Below are 26,298 nucleotides of genomic sequence, written 5' to 3'. Positions count from 1 at the left end.
TTTTGCCATTAGATGATTTGTTATGACAAGTCTGGGAAATAACCCCAGGAAAGCTGAGGCTGAGGAGGTAAAATATAAGAAAAGTATACCTGTTCCACATGGCTTCCATATTCTGAAATTCACAGTCTTGGGAGTTGGGAATAACTCAGTGGCAGAGCATATGCTTAGCATAATTGCCATGAGATCCATCCTTAGAGCCAACCTCTTTTAAAACATCAAATAAAGGCAGCAACCTTTTTGTCTGATAATCTCAACTAACTCTGGAATGATTTGGTTTTTAGCAAGACTAAATTTTTTTTACATCATCTGCGTTGATTTTTTTTTTCCTTATTTGTGTGCTTGTTCATATTCACTCATTTCCACTACTACCATCAAGGTACTAGATAAATGATTTTGGAAGAATCATTTAAATTTTTGAGTCGGTAAGTTTTCTCATCTGCAAAATGGAGCTTGTAGGCAGTCATAATCTCTAAAATATATAGTGTAGGGCTGGAGTGCTGGAGTGCTGATGGCACAGTGGTGCCGAGCACTCAAGCTTACAGAAGACCTGGGGTTGGTTCCCAGCACCCACATGGTGGCTCCCAGCATCTGTAACTTCAGTTCCAAGTGCATTAATCCTCCCGCCCTTTTTTTTTTTCAATCTCTGAGGACACTAGGCACACGTGTACTGCATAGACATCTAGGCAAAACACTCAGAAGATCAAATGAAGTTAAAATATATAATGTAAATCACATATCTAAGTTCTTGGCAGATTTTGATCTAGTCCATAAGTGTTACTTTGCAGTAGATAAAAAAAATCCAGTACTAGGTGGAGAGATGGCTCAGCAGTTAAGAACACTTGGCTGTTCCTGTGGAGGATCCACATTTGGTTCCCAGCACCAACATGGCAACTTACAACCATCTGTAACTATTTCCAGGGAATCTAATGACCTTCTTGGACACCAGGCATACATGCAGTACACATACGTACATACCTGCAAAACACTCATGCATGTAAAATAATTAAATCTTAAATTTTTTTAAAAAATCCAGCCAGGCTGTTGTGGCACATATCTTTAAACCCAGCACTCAGGAGGCAGAGGCAGGTGGATTTCTGAGTTTGAGGTCAGTCTGGTCTACAGAGTGAGTTCCAGGACAGCCAGGACTATACAGAGAAACCAAAACAAAGAAACAAACAAAAAAATCCAGTTCCACGTAAGAAGAAAAAGTGCCAGTTAGTGGGTCCCTGGAATGCGCTGAGACTTGGTGAAGCTTTCTGTGCTGCGCTGTCCTCTAGGTCTCCTGGTATGCAGATGAAACTCTGCATCTTGGGGGACTGTCAAGAGTCCTTGGCAGACTGTCTCTTCTTGGTGGCCCTTCCTGCTCAATGCAGGACCTGGGGCTCCTGTGTTATTCCTTCAAGTCTGTGTAGTTTCTGCCATAGTCCTTTTCTCTGTTTTAATCCAGACAATTCTGTTCATTTGCACCATTTAATCTCGTTGCCCTAGTGTGTCTTCTGAGGGGTTGGGAAGATGCCGTTCCCCTTGCCCTCTGCAGTCCGTCTACCTTCACATTTCACCTGAGTGCTTGTTTTAACTCTTATCTTTGAGTGCTGCCTTTGTGCCTTAAGTAGTCCATTGATTCTCCCTTTTGAGTTCTCCAAAGATGCTCTTATAGTTAATTTCAGCGTGACTTTTTTTTTTTTGTGTGTGTGTGTGTGTGTGTGTGTGTGTGTGTGTGTGTGTGTGTGTGGTTTTTCGAGACAGGGTTTCTCTGTGTAGCTTTGCACCTTTCCTGGATCTTGCTGTGTAGACCAGGCTGGCCTCGAACTCACAAAGATCCACCTGCCTCTGCCTCTCAAGTGCTGGGATTAAAGGCGTGCGCCACTACCGCCCGGCTCAGTGTGCCTTTAAAAGGTGCTTTGACATTTGACTGGGTTTTTATTATCTATTCATTTTGTTCTGTTTCTCTTACTGGATGACTTTTAGTTTAAGTTAAAAAAAAAATCAAACACAGATTCCCCTTTGGGTACTGATTTGCCATGCGGGCTGCTTCTAGTACCTACCTAGTCTTGAGCTTTAAAAAAAATAGAGTTCAGGTTTTTACTTCTTACTAATTTTATGCCCTGGACTTTTAGCCTCATGAATTTTGACTTTGATTTCCCCATGTATTAACTGGTAATACTATAGTGTTATTTTAGAGATAAAATTAAGTCACAGGTTTCAACAAATTTCTGAATTTTAAGATGTTGGGTTTCCTCTCTGCACACCCTAATGTATTCAGGGCCTTAATTTAAACCGTCTGATAATCTAGTAGTACTTGTTTAGGTATTTACATTGTTTGTTATTTTATAACTCAAAAGTATCAAAGTTTAAAAAGAACTCACAAATTGCCAGATTCCTATAAAAAAAAAACAAACAAACAAACAAAAAACACTGAAAACCCACAGGTGGGGTTGCTGAGGCGTCAAGAGGGAATAGAGTTTGCTCAAGACTATGCAGACCTGGTGTTCAAGCTCACAGTTTTGGAAGCCAGGATTGATGCCCTACCCAGAGTTCAGTGCCATAGATGTAGAGCATTTTCCCAGGATGCAAAAGCCCCCAGTTCAATCCCCCTAACAATAGAATCTAATCCGTTCTACAGTTTCTTGAGCAAGTAAAGTATGTTGATTCAAATGAAGGTGACATTGCTGTTGACAGAGGCTGATCTTTTCTGAGTTAGGTCAGGCAGTTTTTGGAAAAAAAAAAAAAGCTACTATACACAACTTCATGAGCTCTTCATCCATTCATCTCTGCTTGTTTCCCTCTTGGCTTCCTCATTCTCAGAACTCTAAGCTCTCATCATCACTGACTGCTGTGGTTCCGGACATCCCAGGTTTCCGAAAGATCCTTCCCCGATCGGATTACATCATCATTCCCAAGAGCACCCTGCAGGAAGACAGGAGCTGCCCTCAGCTAGAGCTCTGTGTGGCTCAGAACCAGGTGTCCCCTAAAGGATCAACGCTCGTGTCTAATGCTTCCCCGGATGTAGTAACCAGCCATGCAGGCATGGCAGAGCAGTGCCTCGCTGTGGAGGCCCTGGCTGAGGAGGTGGGCGCCCTTTCCCAGCCAGGTGCTGTGCAGGAGATTGCCACTTCGGAGATCCTCAGCCAAGACATGCTCCTGGAGGAGGCGTCCTTGGAGGTGGGAGAGAGCCACCAACCCTACCAGACAAGCCTGGTCATTGAAGAGACCTTAGTAAATGGCTCACCAGATGTCCCCACTGGAAGCATGGCTGTGCCACACTCCCAAGTTGGAGAGAGCTTGTCGGTGGTAACAGTCATGAGGGTAAGTGGCTTTACCCTGATGTCTTTGCTTTGTCTGGTATTCTTTATAAGGTACCTTTTGCTTTTGACCAGGGTAATGTAGAGTATAGGTGTGATACTTTACTGTTTCTAGGCCTTGAACTTGCTCCAGAGTTCTGTTTCTCAGGCATCTTACCACCTCTCAGCCTGGCTCAGTGAGAGTTTTCCTCACATAAGATAGTATGTGCGGGCGGTGGTGGCGCATGCCTTTAATCCCAGCACTTGGGAGGCAAAGACAAGCGGATCTCTGTGAATTCGAGGCCAACCTGGTCTACAGAGTGAGATCCAGGAAAGGCGCAAAGCTACACAGAGAAACCCTGTCACGAAAAACCAAAAAAAAAAAAAAAAGATAGTATGTGAGGTACATTAGTAGGAGAGCTTAACTAAAGCCAAGAACTTCATGCTATTCGTACCAATCAAGATTTTATGTCCTGAAGTCTCTTTCAAAAAAACACAACTATATATGAGAATTACTGAAAGACACTTTTGGGTATATGCAGGGATACTTTGCTCAGCCTGGGTGAAGGGAGGAGGGGACTGGACCTGCCTTGACTGAATCTTGCCCTCTGGAGGAGATGGGAATGGGAAGTGGGTTGGGGGGGGGGGGCGGGAGGAGGGAGGACAGGGGAATCCGTGGCCAATATGTAAAATTAAATTAAATTATAAAATTTTAAAAAATAATAAAAAAAATTGAAAAGAAATAGGTGGGACTAGGAAGACAAGTTCTCTTTAAGGACAGGGTCATGGAACCAAGACCTGAGACAGACAGACAGATCTGGGGGCAGTGAGGTGGCTCAGTGGGTAAAGGTGCTTATAATTAAAAAGAAAGAAAAAAGCAATTCCTTCTCCACTGTACCAAGGGGTTCTTGGTGGAGATGAAAGCAGAAGTCTCATTGATTCTGGGGGACCTGCCACAATGCCCTGGTTACAGTGTCCCCCTTTTTCCCTGGACAGGATAAGAGGGCCAATGTGTTATAGTATACCTGATGCTTGGGTAAAAGAACAGGTATCCCGTAGAGCTCTATCCTAGACCCAGTATGTCTGTTTGGTTGTGTGGTTGCCTCGGTGCTGCTTTATGACTAAATCGTTGCCACCGATCTGGTGGAGGCAGTTGAGAACGATTGTGAGCTGCCATGTGGGTGCCGGAACAAACCCAGGTCCTCTGGAAGAGCAGCCAGTTCTCTTCACACTGAGCATCTCTCCTGTACCACTTCGTAGGGGATGGTAAGAGGGCCAGAAGAATTGGACTTTCTTACTAAGTGCTTATGAGATCTTGGGGGTCCCTAAGCCGTTACAGCTCTAGTTTTCTCACCCATGAAATGGTCATAGCACATCTTCTGTGGTAGTCATTTTCTCTTGTTTCTAAGGAATCTTCTTATTTTAGTAGAACTGTTCATTTATTTTGCGGAGTGTACTGGATGAGCACGTTGAGTTTTGTTCTGGATGCAGTCTTCCAGGATTGTGGTGTCTGTGGGTGTTCTGCACACTGTTTAACTATCCTCTCCATGTGCACAGGACTCCAGTGAGAATAACTCCTCTGCTCCAACCACCCAGTTCATCATGCTGCCTCTGCCTGCTTACTCGATTGTGGAGAACCCTTCCTCCATCAAACTGGTCAGTACTGAGGAATTAGGCTGCATGTATTCTCTTCTGTTCAAAATAGTTTTCCAAGGTCTTAAAGCCTTTGGACATGGGAGCCAGCAGTGGGCTTTGTATTCCCTGAGTCACGTGTTGATGGTCAGGAGCCCTGTAAGTACAGCTCCACAGTACCTGTGAACTCCTCCGAGTATATAGACTTCTTGGGACACCTGGGGGCAGTTTTCAGAATGCTGTGGAGCCATTGACCTAGTTAAGCATTGTCACCGCACAGATGATATAACAGCCCAGAGAAAGAGATGTGAAATCCTGAGGACATAAACAAACCAGGCTTGTGGCTTCTTGACTCAGTTGATATTTTCCCACCACACACTGCAACTTCTGGCCTGAGATGTAGTCCTAAATACTTCATGGTTTTTGATGTGATTATAAATGGTTTTCTAAAGTAACTGCTTAGTCCCTGGTAGTATGTAGTAAAAAGGGGGACTTTTTAGAAATCAATTTTGTTTTGTTTTGAGACAAGGCCTCACTGTGTAGCCCTAGCTGTCCTGGAACTCACTCTGTAGACCAGGCTGGCCTTGAACTCACAGAGATCCGCCTGCCTCTGCCTCCCGAGTGCTGGGATTAAAGGCCTGTGCTGCCACACCTGGCTGAAGTGGTAGATTCCATTGTTTATTACATGCTAGTGCTAACCTGGCATTTCTGGGGTAAACTCACTTGTAGCGATCTGCCTTCCCTCTTATATATTTGATTTTGATGTGTTAAAATTTTGTCCAGAATTTTTGTGTCTTAACTTCATCAGGTATGGATCTCTAATTTTCTTGTCTGGTTTGTCTTGTGTTCTTATTAAGGTGATGTTTGCCTCACCGGGTGCGTGGGAAGTATATTTCCTAGGAGAGTCGGTGTTATAGACAAATTATTTCTTCCAGAATTATTTGATAGAATAACCAGTCAAGTCAAGAAGGAACTTTGTTTGTGGACTGGTTTTTAATTATGTTTTAATTTTAAAACATACAGAAGTAGATTACTTATTTGCTTATTTGGGGTATTTTGAGACAGGGTCTCATTTGCAGCTCAGGCTAGCGTGAAATTAACAGCAATTCTACCTTAGCCTTGAATGCGCTAATATTATAGGGGTGGGTCACTGTGTCTCAACGTTGCATTACTTTTTTTTTTTTTCATTCGTTTTTGGTGTTTTATCTTTCTGAAAAATTCTGATTATTTAGGTTACTAATTGTATTTATTCATTCATTCAGAAACAATTTCTTTCTATAACCTAGACTATTTTAGAACTCGCCGTGTAGCCCAGGTTGGCCTTGTACACTATTCTACCTTGGTCTACCAGTTGCTGGGATTCTAAGTCTGAGCTACTAAGTGTAGCTTCAGTTTGTCAATTTTATTAACTTGGAGATGTTTATAAAATGCCCTATTGCCCTCTTTTTAAAATGACGGTAAAAGCTGGGTGGTGGTGGTGCACACCTTTAATCCCAGCACAGTGGAAGCTGAGGCAGGTAGATCTTGTGAGTTCGAGGCCAGCTGGTCTACAGAGTGAGTTCCAGGACAGCCAGGGCTGTTACACAGAGAAATCCTATCTCTAAAAAAAGGTAAAGTACACAAGGTACCAAGGGGCTAGAGAGATGGCTCAGTGGTTAAGCGGGCTTGCTATTCTCACAGAGGACCTGAGTGCCATTCCCAAAACCCAGGTTGGAGGATCCTGAATCTTACAGTAAAACAGTTTACTATCCAAAATATGGTCTGTCTTGATAAATGTGTATTTGAAAATAATGTGTATTCTTCTATTTAGTAGAATGTTTACATTCATATCAGATTAGGTCAGGGTGATGATAATATTGTTCAACACTTTTGTATCCATGCTGACCTTTGATCTGTCTGTCAGCTATTGGAGAAGGCACCCAACTGTCCCTGTGGATGTTTCTATTTCTTCTTAAAGCCCTATTAGTTTTTGTGTTATTTACATAAATATTAGGATTGTTATGTCATCTGTATAAATTGGCCCCTTGGTTACTAAGAAATGACCTTTAGTAATGTCCTTTGCTCTGAAGTCTACTCTGCTGTTGTTTAGTTTTGGTTTTATTAGTTGCTGTTAACAACTAGCTAGTTTCCATGCTTTTAGCTATTTTATAGCTTTGTATCTAAGGTTTTGTTTTGAAGGCAGCATGTAATTAGATGTAAAACAAAGACATACCTGGTGAAAAGCATTTCTATATGGTTAGGTTTAGATCTATATATTACTTTTCTCATCGCTGTGATAAAGTACCTGACAAGCAACTCAAGGATGGTTTGTTTTTGTGATGCTTTCCCCCCACTCAATCATAGTGGGAAAGCATGGCAACAGAGTGTGAGGCTGCTGGTCATGGGGCATCTCTAGTCAGAAAGCAGACAGATGAATGATGATACTCTGCTCAGTTTCTTCTTTTTCCCTTTGTATTCAGCAGGACTCCAGTCCTTAGGATGATGCTGCCCACATTCAAGTTGGGCAGTTGAATCTCTCTGGAAATGTTCCCAACATGCCCAGAAGTGTGTCTATTTGATTATAAATCCAGCTAAGTTGACGGTGAAAATTAACATTCCCAAGTCTACCCCTTGCCGTTGTGACACCTAGACACAGTCACTGATTTCTTTTTGGTTGGTTGGTTGGTTGGTTGGTTATTCAAGACATGGTTTCTCTGTATAGCTCTGATTGCCCTGGAACTAGCTCTGTTGATCAGGCTGGCCTCTTAACTCAGAGAGTTCCACCGCCTCTGCCTCCCCAAGTTCTGAGATTAAAGGTGTGTGCCACCATCCAGCTCACAATCACTTAAAAAAAAAATTTGTTGTTGTTTTTGAGACAGAGTCTCTCTTTGTAGACCTGGCTGGCCTCTTAACTCAGAGAGTTCCACCTGCCTCTGCCTCCCCAAGTTCTGAGATTAAAGGTGTGTGCCACTCTGCTGGGCCCAGAATCACCTTAAAATCATAGCATTCTACCCCAGCCCTCAAAAGGCATATGGCCATCTAATAATGCAGAATGCATTTAGTTTGTCTCCCGAGAGTCCCGAAGTCTTCCCATTCTAACACGGAGTCCAGAGTCTGTTCTAAGAACTCAGGGCAGTCTATGGGCCCTTGCAAAACCAAAGCCAAGCTAGGTATTTCCAGCATATAGTGGCACAGAGTAAATATTCCCATTCCAAAAGGGAGGAGTGTCAGATTGGCAAGGACAGATAGGATGAAAACCAAGCATGTCAAACGCTGTACCCTGTAGCTGCATGTCTGGGAGCTGGGGTTTGTGTTGGCATCATCATGGCTCCAACAGGCTTAGGAAGGCCTACTCTCCAGTTCTGCTACCTGCAGAACATGAGGCCTTTCTCTTAGACAAGCGCCAGTCTGTGCCAGAAGTCTTAGCGGACATCCCACAATCCTAGCATCTCCAACATTCTGAGGTCTCCATTGCATCTTTACCGTCACACAGGAGTTTCTGGGCCTTCTTGCAGGGACTCTGGTCTTGCTACATATTACCTGGCCTCAGAGGTGTCAGGAACCTTGGTGCAGGCCTCTATGACCCCATAATTCTTTGGTTTTTTGCCTATCTATAAAACCATGTAGACAGTGCTGCTACATTTTCTTGCTCACCCAAGATGTAGTCCTGCCTACATAGGCCAAAGCTTTAGTGGCCTCTGTGTGCCTTGGCAGCTGAACCTGGGAAAATTTCTCCAGGTGATTGTTTTTGAGTAGAGAACTCTTTGAGTATCTCCCCCAGCCCAGACTACCTCCTGAATTTGCATTTTCAAGAGTTGAAGCCTTTGAGGTAGGGTCTTGCCTTCAGGCCATCTTGGCTGTGTCCCAGTTTAAAGTGGAAGTTTTCTCTTTAACAGTTACAGCTACTTTCTTTACACTTGCCTTGCCCATTTCCTCTCTGTTTGTATATTCATTTCTTTGTCCCCTCACTATAGATCCAGATAAGAGCTGTGGCAGAAGCTATGCTACAGCCTGAATGCTGTGGTCCCTTGAGATTTCCCCTGCTAAAGAAATGGCCCATTACGTTTGATTCGGCCTTACTCAAGTTACACAGCAGACCGCAGATGTATTTTCTGAATATAATACAATGGGACTCTAGCCCAGTTCTCAATAGTCCTTGGTCTTCTCTGAAGCCTGATAAGCCAGGCCGTCACTGCCTGCATTTATGTTGGCATACTGTTGTTCTGAATTTCCACCAGGATTGCTCAGTGATCTCTGCTCACTCTGTTTTTGGTTTTGGCTTTTTGTTTTTTTTTTTCCCCATAGGTTCAAACTTCTTGATTTCTTGCATAAACCAGGCCTAAAAGCCTATAAACCACATGATCATGTAGTCTAGAAATGGCTCCATCACTGGTACCAAAATATGTATTAGGGTTCTCTAGAGCAATGGAATCAAAACACACACACACACACACATATTAAAAGGGGATTTATTATATTGGCTTACATGATAGGGGCTGGATAGTCCTACAGTGGCTGTCTTCATGCTGAAGAGGCAGAGAACCTGGTAGTTGTTCAGTCCAAAGAGCTGGAGGTGCACAGCAGTCCCAGTTAGACACTGAAGGCCTAGAGTGCCATTGCTAGGCCTCCATTGATGGGCTAAAGAAACTCAAGTCTTGATTTTGGTGGAGGATGGCTGCAGCAGCAATAGACATTCAAAGGCAAGTAGACAAGCAGCGCTTTTCCCTAGACCCCTTTACATCTGAGCTGCCATTTGGAAGGTCCTACCACTTTAGGGTAAATGTTACCCCACCTCAGTTAATCCTCTGTGGGGTCCCCCACCCTTCACAGAAATACCTGGAGATGTATCTCCCAGGTGGGTGGTTCTGTGTCCTGTAACATTGGTGGTCATGCTGGCCATCACAATCTGTTGTTGTCTTTGTTCCGTCAGTTCTATTCTGCTTTCTTTGACTTTAATTGACTTTTTATGATTCCATGTTTCTCCTCCCCCAACTCCTTACTCACATTCCACTTCTCTCCCCCTTTTTGAGATCTCTGTCTTACTTTGTAGCCCAGATTAGCCTTAAACTTGTGATCCTTTGGCTTCACTTTTCTCTCCATTTAATGGTTTGTCAGTTATTACCTTTGTTTTGAATATTTTAGTAGGTCTTTTTTAAGATCTAATAGTATACATTTTCAACTTAACCCCGGTCTGACTTCCAACAACCTTTGCTATACATAAACTGTACATTTGATATTGGTTGTTTTGAGATGAGGTTTTAACTATGTTGCCCAGACTGATCTGGAACTCATGGACTCAAATGGTCCTCCTGTCTCAGCTTTACAAGCAGCTGGGAATACAGGTATGTGCCACTGTGCTCAGCTAAACAGTATGTCCTTGGATGAGAAAGTGGCTGCAGTGTGTGTATGTGCACACATATACACTACACATGTGTGCACGGAGATGAAAGGTTGGCGTCACGTGCCTTCCCATCTCTTTGCACCTTACCCGCTGATACTGAGTTTATCTCACTGAACCTGGAGCTCGCTAATTTTGTAGGCTCAGTGGCAGGCTGCCCTTTGACCTCTCCAGCTCTGGGATTAAGGCACACACCTTTTTGCTCTGGTGCTAGGGGTGTAAACTCAGGTCCTAATGCTTGTATAGCAAGCGCTCTACCCACTGGGCCATCGCCCCGATACAGACAGTGGCAGCATCTTGAAATAGGATTCCACTGCACCTTACTTTATGGAGATCTTATCTTCCTAGAAGTGGCTGTGCTATCAAGAGCCATGCTCTTCCAGAAAAGTGTTTTAGGCACTTTGCTGTGTTTTAAGACTGAAACAGCCTTAAGCAGCAGCAGTTTTGTCTAGTGTTACTGTTCCTTCAGGATGCTGTTGAGGAGTGTTTCCAGGTTCACAATAACTTTCTAGGACTGACCTCCTTACATATTTATTCTTCTGGGGGTATTCAGCATGAAGAATATATTGGGTCGTGGTCTAGGAAGAGATGAGAGAGGTTTTCTGTCGTGAGTATGATAATCTCAGAACTGTAAAATCCTTTACGGTTTACTAGTCATGTTTCTCCATTCTTGACATTTGCTCTTGGGCATACCTCTGTGACAGGAAGAGGATGCCATTTTTCCAAGGAGAAAACCCAAGTGACGGTACCTAGGTCATTCAGTGTGTCAGTGGCAAAGTTGGAACCTAAAGCTTGGTGTCTTTCCTTGGTGCTACTCCACTTGGCATTCATTCTGGACATGGTGCCACATTGATGGGCAGCTTTTCCTGATGCCTCCTGGCAGAGGTGGCTAGTGCCAGTTTAATGTTTAGTCAAGGGGAGTTATTGCTTTTGGCAAGGCTAGAGAAGTTAGGGGATTAACAGTTTAATAAACATTTCACCATGTAGGCCAGGCTGGCCTTAAACTCAGAGATCTGCCTGCCTCTGCCCCGCAAGTGCTGGGAGTAAGGGTTAAGGTGTGCGCAGCTACACCCAACTAAAATCTCCGTGGTGTTTGGTGTTGTTGTTTTGTTTTGTTTTTGTTATCGTGTGTGTGTGTTTCCTGCTTGTGTGTCTGTGTACCACATCTGTACCTGGTGTCCAAGGAGGCCAGAAAAGGTGTCAGATCCTCTGGATTTGGAGTTGCAGACAGTTGTATATCCACCATGTGGGTGCTGTGGTAGAGCAGCCACACTGAGCCATCACTCCAGCCCCACTATATGATTTGAGGCAAAAGCATTTCAGCAGTATCAGCCACAGTAGCAAGCATTGCAGAGGATTCAATGAGGTTCTGCTACAGTGTTGAGCACTGTGTGCTGCTGTGTTGAGTAGCAGCCAAACTCAGCTACCTGTGTGGCCCTGAGTTTGTACTAAAGGACCTTTCTCACTGATCTTCTCTGGGGTTGTGAGCGTCTAAGCTGTCGTCCTCTGGACATTGTGGTTATAATAGTCAGCAGTCTTGGGCTGGATTCTTGGTCTTAACTCTGGTTTGTTGGTTGTTTGTTTTATAGACTACTACATACACCCGCCGGGGTCACGGGGCGTGCACGAGCCCAGGTTGTCCCTTTACCTATGTCACAAGGCACAAGCCTCCCAAGTGCCCTACTTGTGGTAACTTCCTAGGAGGGAAGTGGATACCAAAGGTAAGGTCCACTCAGTGTGTTTAAAGTGTGTATGGTATGTATGTGTGCTTGTTGGTTTGAGTCGGTTCAAGTGCACACCTGCTGTGTCACACATATGGAGGTCAGAAGACAGCCGTGGGTGTTGGTCAGTGCTTTGCACTTTGAGACAGGATCTCTTTTATTGTTCACTGCTGATAGATAGGTCAGGATAAGCTGTTCCTTGAGCTTCTAGGAATTCCCTTGTCTCCACCTCTCGTCTGTCCATAGGAGCCTGAGATTGTAGATGCAAGTGACTAACCCCTGGCTTACGAGGGTACTGGGCTTACAAACTCGGGTCCTCACACTTGGGCTCAAGTGCCTTGCCCACTGGGGCCACCTCCCTGGCCACTGTCGTCCCTTTTTTTGTTTTTTCAAGACAGGGTTTCTCTGTGTAGCTTTGCGCCTTTCCTGGAACTCGCTTTGTAGACCAGGCTGGCCTTGAACTCACAAAGATCCGCCTGCCTCTGCCTCCCGAGTGCTGGGATTAAAGGTGTGCGCCACCACCGCCCGGCCACCGTCTTCCTTTGTTGTATTGCAGATTAATCATTTTGATTACCAGTAGTTTCTTCAATGAAAAAAAAAATTAAAAAGTTAACTGTTGTTTGAATCTTAAATGGTCTTATTAATTAAAAAACAAACAAACAAACAAACAAAAACCCAGAGCCAGATAGCAGAGTGAAAGCTGAAAGATCAGAGAAGCAGAGCAGCCAGCCACTAGTTCTTACCTCTACAAAATCCTCAACCTAAAGAGAGTAAGTTCCTGTTTCCTCACTCCTTATATACTTTCTCTGCCCTGCCATATCACTTCCTGGGATTAAAGACATATGTGCTTCCCAGCAAAGGCATGAGATCTCAAGTGCTGAGATTAAAGTGTGTGCCACCACTGCCTGACCTCTATGTCTAATCTAGTGGCTGGCTTTGTCCTCTGATCCTCAGGCAAGTTTATTAGGGTACACAACATATCACCACAGTTAACCACAATCTTGTGTCATCAAAAGAAAAGCCATTTTGTTAATATTTTAATGTGTTTTTGTTGTTAGTCATTTTCCTGTGTCTAAGTTATGTAGCCTATAGCTTAAGTTTTCCTGCCTGGCCCACAGTCAGGACAAATCTCTATCACCTGCCAGTCCCACAGCCTCAGACCCAACCAAGTAAACACAGAGACTTATATTGGTTACAAACTGTATGGCCATGGCAGGCTTCTTGCTAACTGTTCTTACAGCTTAAATTAATCCATTTCCATTAATCTATACCTTGCCACATGGCTCATGGCTTACCAGCATCTTCATACGCTGTTTCTCATCGTGGCGGCTGGCAGTGTCTCTGACTCAGCCTTCCACTTCCCAGCTTTATTCTCCTCCTTGTCCCGCCTACACTTTCTGCCTAGCCAATGGCCAATCAGTGTTTTATTTATTGACTAATCAACAACACATTTGCCACACATAACATCCCACAGCAGTAGCCCTTTTTCCATTTATTTTATGCCACTAAGTTTTTTGTTGTTGTTATTTTTTTTAATCACATTTATTTATTTATCTTATGTGTAAGTGTATGGGCCTGTGCCACTGCCCACGCATGGAGGTAAGAGAGCAGCTTCTGGAAGACGGTTCTCTCCTTCCACCACATGTATCCAGTGGATCAAATTCATCAAGCTTAAGGACAAGGAACCTTCTAAGCAGTCTTCTTGGCCCACCATCTATTCTTAAAACTATTTTCTTTGGGGGCTGGAGAGATGGCTCAGTGGTTAAGAGCACTGGCTGCTCTTCCAGAGGTCCTGAGTTCAATTCCCAGCACTCACATGGTGGCTCACAACCATCCATAATGAGATCTGGTGCCCTCTTCTGACCTGCAAGCATATATGTAGGCAGAACACTGTATACATAATAAATAAATACATCTTTAAAAAAAAAAAAACTATTGCCAGGCGGTGGTGGCGCACACCTTTAATCCCAGCACTTGGGAGGCAGAGGCAGGTGGATCTCTGTGAGTTCAAGGCCAGCCTGGTCTCCAAAGCGAATTCCAGGAAAGGTGCAAAACTACACAGAGAAACCCTGTCTCGAAAAAAAAAAACAACAACAACAACAAAAAAAACCTATTATCTTTATAGTGATGCACACCTGTAATCCCAGCACTAGGAAGATAGGCAGGGTTGGAAGTTTAAAACCACTTTGGGCTACATAATGAGTTCAAGGCTAACTGAACTACATAATTGCTGTAAAATTTTCTCACAAATGACTACAATGTAATTTATTCACTTTCAATTAATGTCAGATTTTAACTAGCTGCTGGTTTTCTGAGACAGGGTTTTTCTGTGTACCCCTGACTGTCCTGGAATTCACTCTGTAGACCAATCTGACCTCAAATTCAGAGATCCACCTGCCTTTGCTTCCCTGATTGCTAGGATTAAAGACATGTGCCACCACCATCTGGCTCAAGATGATTTTTTTAATAGCTGCTATTAAAAATGAACATTCTTAACCTGATATTCAAAGTTCATTCTGGGTATGGGCACTCTCCCTCCCTCCTTGTACCCTGGCCCCCACTTTCTTCTTCTTCCTCTTCTTTTTTCTTTTTCATTTTCTGAGACAGAGTCTAATGTATCTCAGGTTGGCCTCAAACTGGTCAACTTTTAAACTTTGTGCCTCTGCCTCAAGTGCTGAGATTACAGGTTACCATAATGCATTACAGGTTACCAGTTTATGTGGTTCTGGGAATCAGACCCAGGGCCTTGCACATGCCAGGCAAGCGCTCTGACAACTAAGTTATATCCTCAGCACCTACCAGTCCGAATTTCCTGTAGTCAAACTCTGACTTTACAGTGTACACTCTTCCCACCATCACTCCCTCCTGTCTGTCTGTGTCTATAGCCAAACCTAGCTGGGTTTTGTATGCTTACAGTGAATGCAAAATGGTGAGTGATTGCTCGTTGTAAATGTTAGTCTCTCATGAAGCATGCTGGTTTCCCAAGGGAGGAACAAGTGACTGTCTCTATAAGCCCTTAACACATTTATTCAACAGGTATCACCGTTTAAAAAAAAGATTATTTTTTTTTTAAATTTTATCTGTATGAGTGTTTTGCCTGCATGTATGTAAGTACACTACATTTATGCCATACTGAAGGAGGCCAGAAGAGGGAACTGGAGTTTACAGACAGTTGTGAGCCAACACTGGGTGGTAGGAATCAAACCCTGGTCCTCTGGAAGAGCAGCCAGTGCTCTTAATTGCTGAGCCATCTCTCTAGCCCATTTTTATTATCTTTAAATTATGTGTATATGTATGTGTTTGTGTGGGGGTATGTGCCCTTAGAGGTCATAATAGGGTGTCTGATCCCCTGGGGCTGAACCTGGGGCTGAACTTCTAGGCAGGTGCATGATGAATGAGCATCATAGTTCAGTGCTGTGTGTCTGGGTAACTTATTGTTCAGTCGGCACTGACTGACTAAAACATGTACTTGCACTGCTTTTTACATGAATTTTTAGAGTCGAAATGAATGGAGTAGACAGCTGTATCTCGATCAGTTTGGAGAGAAGAGACACTTAGAAGGACTAGAAAGGCAGAAAATGATTTTGGGTTTTTTTTTTGTTGTTGTTGTTTTGTTTTATTTTAAGATTTACTCATTTATTTTATGTACATGAGTGCTCTGTCTTCATGTTCTTCTGCATGCCAGAAGAGGGCATCAGATCCTACCATAGATATCTGTGAGCTACCATGTGGTTGCTGGGAATTGAACTCAGGAACTCTGGAAGAACAACTGGTGTTCTTAACCACTGAGCCATCTCTCCAGCCCCCAAGAAAGGTCTTTATAGAAGAATTAATGCCATTGTGTAGGTAGAAAAAGAAAGAGAACTTGTGAACCCTTTGTCTCATGGCCAGGAAGCAAGGGAGAAGAGTGATTTGGGATCCCACAGTTCCCTCAACAGCATGCTTTTAGTGTCCTAAAACTTCCCACTAGGCCCGACCTTGTAGGGTTCCACCACCTAATAGTGACCTCCCTTGGACCTTTGGGAGAAACCTGAGATCCAAATAATAGCAAAAATGTAGTTCTAGAGTTTACTCCTAGAGTTCAAACCTCTGTTTCCTGAGTTTTTGGCTGTGTAACTGTCTTAGGGTTTTTATTGCTGTGAAGAGACACCATAAACATGGTAACTCTCATAAAGAAAACATTTAATTGGGATGACTCGCTTACAGTTGAGAGGTTCAGGACTCAACCTGAGCCTGACCACCAGCCAAGGACTTTTAGAGGGCCCCAGTTCCTCTTTCTAATCCCATATGGGGTTGGTAACTCAGGGTTTTACCCTGCCCTCATTTCCCACCTGCAGGAGTTCAGCTCCACTTAATGGCTGACCCAGTCCTGTCATTTATCTGAGGAAGTATGCAGATAAAGCATGCTCTAGATCACACACAGTTAGTGGAACCCAGCTTTAGTTTTTCCCTCAGTTCTGAGTACCTTTCATGAAACTCTACCCAGAGACAATCAGTGGTTAAAAAAAAAATTAATGTACATGTTTGTATAATTGCTGTTATTTCCACAGCAGTGCTTACTAAATAAAAGCTAAGGCACCAAGGACTTTAAAAAGTAGATCTGATAGGCAGGAATGATATCAAATGCCTCTAATCTCATTCTGAAGGCAGAGACAGGCTGACCTCTAATTTGAGGCCTCTGACCTCTAAGAGTTTGAGGCCAGCCTGGTATATGGATCTGTACAGCATGTTTTAGGCTGGCTCAGGCTACATAGTGAGACTGTGCCTAACTTCTAACATAATTAATGTCTGTGGATTAATTTGACTTTTTGAAGTGTGTGGCTTATGTGTAAGTCATTCATATATGACTCACCTGAAAGAGTCTGGGACTAAAGGTTTGTTTTCTCCAAGAGAATGGAAACACTGTGAACCTGAGCACATTGGGATGAACTGAATCTCACAGAAGGGCTACCAAGGTAAACCACTTAGTACTACAAGATACCAGCTCCTTTCTAGATAGGGAGAAGTGGACGTGGAACAGGCAGAGCCAATACCTGATGAAAAAGGCATATCAGGAATGTACTTTTAGATTAGCTCCTGAGGGGTCCAGCACTCTAGTGAGCAGAAGCCTTAGATGAAGCCAGTTTTATACTTTGGATTCTAACTCTTCTCTGTAGACTCGTTTCCACATTGATTACTCATGTGTTTTCTAAGGGAATCAAATGAGAGACCATTTGGAATGCCATTGTAAGATGCTGTGTGCCTATAAGCTCTTCTTGTTCTTTCCAGGAAAAGGCAGGCAAAGTCAAAGTGGAGCTGGCTCCAGGTGTCCCCTCCAAAGGCTCTGTGATCAAACGAGGTCAGCAGCCTGTCATCACTGAGCAAAATCCCTCTACGGAAAATGCCTCAAAACTGACTCTGGAGAACTCAGAGGCTGTAAGCCAGCTCTTAACTGTAGCTCCTCCAAGAGAAGTGGGTGAGGAGAATGAGTGGGAGGAAGTGATTATCTCCGATGCTCATCTCATGGTCAAGGAAGTTCCTGAGAATCATGGTACAGCGGTAACTAAGACACCAATTGTCAAGAGTGGCATACAGGCTGAGGTCACTCTGGGGACAACTGACAATGACATACCACCGTCAGCAGAGGGGACCAGCACCTCCAGTTTACTCTCAGCTCAGAAAAAGTCTCCAGGGTATGCCAGTGTGATTCTGTATTATTGAGACTGTGTTTAGAACAGCAGCCAAGCAAGAGCCTGGTGTTTGCTTTGTGACTGTCGTTATAGCAGTCCCGAGAGAGGCACCAGAGCCCCGAGAGACCCAGCACCGTGGCCTAGAGACATGGTGCCATTTACCTTTCCCTTGCACTCTGCCATCTGTATGTTGCTGTTACATTCTTTGTACATCTTTTCTTGTAATCTTCCTAAAGCAGTTGTTAGGAGCTTGATACAGGATGTGAGCAGAGTTTTAAAACAAAACAAAGCAAAAAACAACTCAGCATGTGTTACCAATCCAGAATACAGGATTAGAAAGAGAATTTATTTCGGTATCCTATGGGAGGATTCCTTGGCTGGTGGTCAGACTCTGAGTCCTGGCCGTCTCTGGCTTCTGTTTGACCTTTGGTATAGTCACCTGATGTCTCTTGACTAGTTCTGAAAAACCTTAAGTTGAATATTAAAAAAAAAACAACAGTATCTCACAGACTGATTATAAAGATTAGGAAAGATTGCTTTTAAAGCATTCAAGCTGGTACCTTCCAAACAGGAAGACCGTAAGTTTGGACTTTTTCTCCCCTCTCTGTTCTTAGAGCCTTAACTGGCTTCTGCTCCAGAGTCTGTCCTGTTCTTGTAACTGAAGACTTCTTGCTTATCTCAGTAGTTCTCAGCTGGGAACAGCTTGCCCATGGGGATGTTTTGGCAGTGTTGGGAAGTATTTTGGTTGTCACAACTGGGAAGAGGTTTGCTGCTAGTATCTAAGTGAGGAAGGGCTGCTAAACATCCCGTAGTACACAGGATAGCCTCTGCCCATGGGGAATTGGCCTCTACAAAATGTCAGTAGTTTCACGTGTGGTTTCTATTATTTTGCTTGAATGACATGAAAATTTGCTCACATAGCTCTTAAAAGTATAAGAAATAGCAGTTTAAAAAATCTCCTTTCTGTCCCATTATGTAGTCATTATTGCCCAGGGATAGGCAGTATTTCCACTTCTCTACTGTGTCAAGAGTTCATCTTCAACAACCCATTTATGTGCACATGTGTTTCCTACTTGCATTTTTTTAAAGGATTTATTTTTATTTTTTGTGTGTGGATGTTTTGCCTGCATGTATGTCTGTGAACTATGTGTGTGCCTGACGCCCACAGACGTCAGAAGAGGGAGTCAGGTCTTTGGAACTGGAGTTACTGACAGTAGTGAGCCATCATATAGGTGCTAGAGATTGAACCTGGGTCCTCTGCAAGAGCAGCAAATGCTAACTAGTGAATCACTTCAGCCTCTGTCCTACTTTTTTACACAACTTCTAGCATAATGGGTATACTTCTAAATCCACCGCCCTTCCCTCTTAAAACAGTATACTTTGGAGATAGTTTAGTATGCTAAAGCATGAAGCGGTGGGCTTTAGGCTGGTATTTGAATAATCACTTTAGAAGCTGATTATTGAGGCCTTCCATGATTCAGCGCTTGCACTTAACATTGGCACTGCAAAACTTAAGAACAGGCAAGGTTGTCTGTGCTGCCAAGATGTCTGTGCTGCCCTCGTGTGGGAGCTTGACAGACTTCAAGTAGCACTGTTGTAGTTAGAGGCAAATTAGATGTTATAGCTATAATGCCTGTTGCTGTTACATACTGTAGACACTTCCCTATATGTTTGTATTATTTATTTATTTATTTATTTATTTGGTTTTTGATACAGAGTTTTATGTAGCCTAGGTTAGCCTTGTACTCACTATATAGCTGAGGATGACTTGAATCCCTTATCTTCCTTCTAGGATTATTGTGGTACACCACAGTACTCATTTAATTTGTGTCTTTGTGATGACTGATATAGATATTTACTTCCCATTTTATGCTTAAAAACTCTAGGTTAACAGAAGTGAAATTAATTGCCTAGAGCCCTACAGATTTATAAAGGCTAAATTTGAATTCAAGTTGTTTAAAGCCCACTGGCTTTAATAATCATTGTAACAGCCTTTAAAGAAGTATTATTTGGATATTAAACTTTGATTTCCTTTCTTTGTCCAGATTTTCTGGCTTTTCTTCATGGGTGGTGGTGTTTTTTTCTTTCCTCTCTCCAGAGTTGACCTGTTCACCACTGGACCCAAAGCCCCAGAGCTTAAAGGCAGAGCACGAGGCAAGCCCTCATTACTGGCTGCAGCAAGACCTATGAGAGCAATACTGCCAGCCCCAACAAGTGTTGGCCGGGGCAGCAGCATGGGACTGCCCAGAGCCAGACAGGCTTTTCCCCTAGGTAAGAGCTAGTTGAGACCTAGGGAGAGGGGCCGTCTGATGGTGAGGAGCCGGGGGGGGGGGGGGGGGGGGGGGTGGAGAATGGGAGGGGAGAGCTGGGGAGCCGAATGGCTTTAAGTCACCATGTTGGCTTCTGGTTCTCTCAGATAAGACTCCCTCCGTGAGGACTTGTGGCCTGAAGCCAAGCACGCTGAAACAGCTGGGCCAGTCCATCCAACAGCCATCCAGCACCGGTGAAGTAAAGGTAAGATCCAGTCCCAAGAGGAGCACCATATGGAAATCTGGTCACTGTGTTTATGTTTGAGTCACAGGACATAGTTTCTACAATGCTAGGCCTCTAGGAGGATATTAATAATAATTGAAATTTCATTTTTATAAAGTGCATGCTTAAAGCTGTTTATTTAGATACAGTTTTAAAATATACAAAAATAAAAGCAATATAATGAGCACCCATAAAATCTTTACCCAGAATCACATGTTAACATGTGACTCAGGGCCAACAAGCCGGCACAGCAGGTAAAGGCACTTGCTGTTAAATCTGAAAACTTGAGTTCAGTCCCCAGGCCCCACATGGTAGAAGAAGGAGAGTATCGACCCCTGAAGGTTGTTTTTAGCCTCAAAGTGTGTGCTCCTGCCGTGTGTGCATGTGTGTGCACAAGTGTAATCTTGAAAAGACTTCATTTATGTCTATGTCTGTATCTGTGTATGGGTTTGTACATGGGAGTGCAGGTGCCCTTGGAGGTCAGAGGCCTACAGGCAGGAATGTTAGGAACCTAACTTAGGTCTCTCCAAGAATAGCATATGCTGTCCTGACTTCCTTTTGAATTACTGAGCCATATATCCAGTCCCCATCTGCAAATGTAATTACAAATGATTTTAAATAGATGAGCCCAGTTTGCTCTATCTGTGCACAGACTTTATTCCTTAATGCTTCTTGTGTATTTCTTAAGGATAGGGATATCCTTTTGCTGAATGTTAGTGTTCTGTTTTAGACTTCATATTCCAATGTTGTCTGTTTTACCCAGGCATGTTCTCCTTCCATATAGGATCAAATCTAGGGTCAGGCCATTGCTTTGATTTTTATGGCTGTTTAGTTTCCTTTAAAAACGAATGCCTGGTTTTTATAGAAAATTCAGCTGGATATGGAGGTACAGTAATCCTAGTACTTGGCAGCCTGAGTTAGGAGAATTGAAAGTTCAAGGCCATCCAGGACTATGTAGAGAGTTATAGGCCATTCTGGGTATATATCAAGACCCTGTCTCAAAGGAAAAAGAAAAAAAGAGGAAGAAGAAAGGAATGTGAAGATATTATATTTATTATGAAATTATGAAAGAATATATTTAAAATGGAGGGAGTACAGGAAGTTTTAGGTAAAGAAAGAAGAAAATAAATTCCATCATAACTCTCCCCCTAGAACTAACCAACTTGAAAATCTGGTAGTCTGAATTTCAGTGTTCAAGTCTTTTCCTTATAAAAAACAAAAACACTGTTTATATGTATGAATGTTTTGCCTGCCTGTGTCTAGGCACCACATGGGTGCCTAGTGCCTATGGAAGCCAGAAGAGACTGGAGTTACAGTGGTTATGAGCCTTCATGTGAGTGCTGGGAATTGAACCTGGGTCCTCTGCAAGAGCAGTCAGTGCTTTTAACCACTGAGCTCTCTCCAATAAGGTGTGTTCCTGATATAGTTTCTGTAAATCTTAATTGTGGTTTTTACTTTTATTCAGTTTGGTGATAATAAAGATTTCCCCTATTTCGTAATTCCATGTACTTGGTTTTTTGGGGGTTTTGTTTGTTTGTTTGTTTGTTTTTTAAGATAGGATTTTTGCTGTATAAGCCAGGCTGGCCTCACACTTGTGAGCCTTCTGCCTCAACCTCCCAGGTATACAGACGTGTGCTACTGTGCCTAGCTTTTCTTCCCATATGTATCTAGAGTAGGTTTTTAAATTCCCTAAGCCAACATTTTTCAGATGTTGCTATGGCCCTCAGTAACAAATGTGTTTTTACATGATAGCCCAGTTAGTACACATGTGAAACAGTTAATGAAGGCTTGCACTTCTGTGCACTCACTTTGGTAGTTCCCATTCCTGGTCCCAAGTGGTGTCTTCTACCTTTTACCTCTCAATGGACTGTGGTCTGTAGCTTAAAAACTGTCACGATCTAGGTTGACATAGGAAAATCCATCTGCCATCTTCTTTATATGCTCTTTGTTGGGTAACTTTCTCTTTGATTGCTCTGAATTTGTCCTGACAATATTAACTGGCTTTTAACTCAACAGCTGTTCAGTTTGTTGCCCAGATGTGGTAAAGCTATGGCTGTATATGTGCTCTTGGGTAGAAAGGAGAAGCTGTCCAGTGCAATTCCAGCTCCTGCGGTCTCTTCATGGGCATTCTGTCACTTGTCAAATCTGCAGTCTTCTTTGTAAATAATTCCTTTTGTTCAGCAACATTGTTCAGTTTTAAAAGTCACAGCTCTTTTGTTTCTCTTAAACTAGTTAACAACCTAAATTCAGTTATAGCAAAATCTTAATTTAGAATGCTATATATTTTTGTTACATAAATAATTACATATTTCCTATAGAATATTTATAGATCTCAGTAAAGGGGGGAAACAACAATAATCTTCTTTACATTCCATGACAGTTTAGAAGATAGACTCCAGACTTCCCTCTATGCTAAGAGGATTTAATTGTGTATTTGTATGGACAGCTCTTACAAATGTTGTCTCCCTAAGGCAGTTGTCCAGCTGATCGTAAGTGTGGTAGCCCATAGACTTTTGACTCTGACCTCGAGTCTTTGTGCTGGTGACTGCCAGGGAGCACCCCCAAGGGTGCATTTGGAGCATAGGTCTAGAGTTCTCCTGGGAATTAGCTCAGGTGATTTTAGGACCCAGGACCTGAGGATTTTGCCTATGGTGTGGAACTGACGCTGCTTTGTTCTGATCCACAGCTGTCAAATGGCTCGAGCAGCAGGACACCTCAGGTGAAAGTTGTGGAGGTGAAGCCAGATGTGTTTCCTCCATATAAATACAGCTGCACTGTCACATTGGTAAGTGTGCGCCCTGGTGGTGGGAAGTTGTGTTGATTTTTGTGGTTGAAGGTTTGTAGGAGGCTGGGGAACCAGGAGCAGTAGCAGAGAGTGAGCCCAGCAGGAGCAGGGCCAGTATGAAAGACTGATGCTAAATGCCCCATCAGTGATACAAATGATGGTTGCTGGGTGAATCCGCTGAGTTATATTGGTTTTTTGTTTGGTTGTTTCAGGTAGATACAAAGTATGGGCCAGCACATTTTTATTAAGACCAATTAGAGATCAAAGTCTAGTCTTGAGTTGGTATGTTAGCCTAGAAAGTGGGTTCCGGAGCTGGAGAGGTGGCTCAGCAGTTAAGAGCACTGGCTGCTCTTTCAGAGGATCCTGGTTCAATTCCCAGCACCCACATGGTGAATCACAGCTGTTAGGAACTCCAGTCCCAGGGAATCTGACACCTTCTGGCCTCCGCAGCTACCAGTCACAATGTGGTGGTGCACAGACAGACATGCAGGCAGAATTCTGCACACATAAAATAAATAAATTAAATTTACAAAAAGAAAGGACGAAAGGGTTCCACAGATAAGTTTAGGCAGTAATGCATTTTCTTCTCTAAGGCACAAACATAAAACACAAACCATCTTCATGGATTTGAGAAGTGTGCTTGCAAAGCAGCTCATCCGGCTCATGTAGCGTTCTCCACATGGGTTTCCCTGCCTTCCATTTCTGTACTGTTTACAGAACTGGGAACTGAACCCGTAGCCTCATGTGCTAGGCAAGCACTCCACTACTGAACTACATCCTCAGCACTTTTTAAATGATTTTGAGACAAAGTCTCACTAAGCTTTATAGCCTGACCTTGAACTCACTCCGTAGTTCTAGCCTAGCCAGCCGTGAGTGAGTGAGTGAGTGAGTGAGTGAGTGAGTGAGTGAGTGAGTGAGTGAGCGTGTGTGTTTGTTTGTGCATGCGTATGCGAGTGTCACAGGTTGATGTTAAGACTTTTTCTCGATTGCTCTCCACCTCACTCCTCTTGAGGTAGGTTTTCGGTCAGCTGCAGAGTCCACTGGCCAGCAGGCTTGTTTCACCGGCTAACTCACTTCACTGATTAGCCTTCCATTGCTGGGGTTACAGGTGAGCTGCTCTGCTCACTTGTCCATTTGGATGCTGGGATTCTGAACTTTGGTCATTTTGCTTGCAAGTGGCTTTCACTGATGAACCATCTGTCCCTCCCTTTTTTTGAGGCAGAGTCTTATGTAGCTCGGGCTGGCCTTGAGCTATCTGTGGAGTCATTGAGGCCAGCCTAGGACTCCTGTTCTTCTCCCCTCCGTTCCCAAGTGCTGGACTACAGCTGTGCATCACATACCCAGGCACTTGAATTTCTGAACCATGGGAGTCAACTCACTTGTTTTACGGCTAGAGAAGGACTAGTCTGGCATCCTTTATTAAAAGTGAAAGAAGATATCCACAGAAAAGGGATCTTGCTTCAGGAATCTTCAGAAGTTAGGCTAAATCTAATTTGAATAGTCACTTGCTTTGAACTAATACCTAGCAATCCTGGCTTTTGATTCTGTTCAAGTTTACCTAATTTTTGTAGAACTTAAACATGAGTCTTCCTTTTTTAGGATTTGGGTCTGGCTACATCGAGAGGACGGGGAAAGTGCAAAAATCCCTCTTGTAGCTATGTCTACACCAACCGGCACAAACCTCGGATTTGTCCCAGCTGTGGTTTTAACCTTGCCAAAGACAGGACCGAGAAAACCACGAAGGCCGTGAGTTCCTTCCCCAAATGCTTGCCTTAGACTTGAGTTGTGCTTTGGATTTTAGCACATGATTAGTGGTTAGAGTCAGATTGGGACCACGTTATGTGTTCTGAACTTGACGAAATACCTTCTCTCTGGGCCTTGTCCTCAGTACCAAAGTGAGATGGTCCATGTCCTAGTCCATTTTCCACTTCTGTAACAAAGTATCGTAGATGGATAACGGAATAGAGAAGGAGGTTGTGTACTTTCCAGTACTTCTGTAACAAAGTATCCTAGATGGATAACGGAATAGAGGAAGTTGTGTACTTTCCAGTACTTCTGTAACAGTATCCTAGATGGATAACTAATAGAGAAGGAGGTTGTTACTTTATAATACTTCTGTAACAAAGTATCCTAGATGGATAACTAATAGAGAAGGAGGTTGTTACTTTACAGTACTTCTGCAACAAAGTATCCTAGGTGGGTCACTTAATAGAGAAGGAGGTTGTGTACTTTACAGTTTTGGAGGCTGAGAAGTCAAGAATGTGGTGCTGGTTGGTATCTGCTTAGCATGTGATGAGGACCTTCTCTCTGTATCATAATGTGGTAGAGGGCTTCTAAGACAGAGCGAGGAGCCAGAGGGAGCTTGCTTCATAACAAAGGCACATTAATCCATTCATGGAGTAATCCATTTGTAACTTAACCACACCCTTTCGAGTTGCATTAATATGTGATTAATATAATCTATTAATATATGAACTTTGGGGCTACACATTGACCACTGAAAACCAAGAGTTCAATCACTGGAAAGAGTGGCACAGCAAGGCCTTACACAGACGAGCATGAGAGACTGTCTTAGGTGTGGTTCTATTGCTATGACAAAGCACCATCACCAAGGCAACTTATAAAAGAAAGTATTTAATTGGTGGCTTGCATATAGTTTCAAATCCATAACCATCATGGCAGGGAGCATGATAGCATGGCACTGGACAAACAGCTGAAAGCTTACATGTTAAGAGAGCAACCACAAGGCAGAGAGCTAACTGAGAATGGTGTGTGCTTTGGAAACCTCAAAGCCCACCCCCAGTGACACACCTGCTCCAACAAGGCCACACCCCTAATCCTTCCCAAACAGTTCCACCAACTGCCAAACAAGCATTCAAATATGAGAGTCTGTAGGGGTCATTCTTATTCCAACTACTACAGAAGCCTAGCTCAGACCTGAAAGTTGATTTATTCCTTCTGTATTTACTGCCAGCCCCAAGACAAGTGAGGGGGAATGGGAATATCACTTAGAACAGGTTAAGAAATAAAGATGACGAATGGCCACTCCAAATCTGAATTGGGTCTCTAAAGAAGGACAGAATTTTGATGGCCAGAGAAGGCATGCTCAAAAACAAGCATCTTAGGTTTGGGGTTTATTTTCTTTTTGTTACTGTTTTGTTTTTCTTATCGGGGTAGGAATCAAACCCAGAGCTTCCCAAAGGCCAAGCAGGAGCTGTTGACTAAGCTACAGCCCCAGCCAATGGCTAGTGTTGAAAGTAAAGAGTTTTCCATTGGCTAGAGAAAGTGTTGTAGGGTGGCA

The 26,298-nt window shown here is 43.3% G+C and overlaps 1 protein-coding gene across 1 annotated transcript in view; it reads left to right on the top strand.

The window, feature by feature from the left end:
- The first annotated feature begins 2,748 nt into the window (after positions 1-2,748).
- The window catches only part of Hmgxb3 (HMG-box containing 3), a 44,167-nt gene continuing 20,617 nt past the window's right edge, over positions 2,749-26,298 (top strand). The window contains exons 1-8 of the mRNA XM_059246118.1: positions 2,749-3,306; positions 4,839-4,937; positions 11,880-12,011; positions 17,280-17,683; positions 19,779-19,951; positions 20,097-20,194; positions 22,899-22,997; positions 24,597-24,743. Of these exons, the coding sequence (XP_059102101.1) occupies positions 2,749-3,306; positions 4,839-4,937; positions 11,880-12,011; positions 17,280-17,683; positions 19,779-19,951; positions 20,097-20,194; positions 22,899-22,997; positions 24,597-24,743 (1,710 nt within the window). The remainder of the gene's footprint in view (positions 3,307-4,838; positions 4,938-11,879; positions 12,012-17,279; positions 17,684-19,778; positions 19,952-20,096; positions 20,195-22,898; positions 22,998-24,596; positions 24,744-26,298) is intronic.

This window comes from Peromyscus eremicus, chromosome 19, assembly GCF_949786415.1.
Source record: "Peromyscus eremicus chromosome 19, PerEre_H2_v1, whole genome shotgun sequence".
Classification (NCBI taxonomy): domain Eukaryota; kingdom Metazoa; phylum Chordata; class Mammalia; order Rodentia; family Cricetidae; genus Peromyscus; species Peromyscus eremicus.
This window is presented reverse-complemented; position numbering and strand designations above follow the sequence as displayed.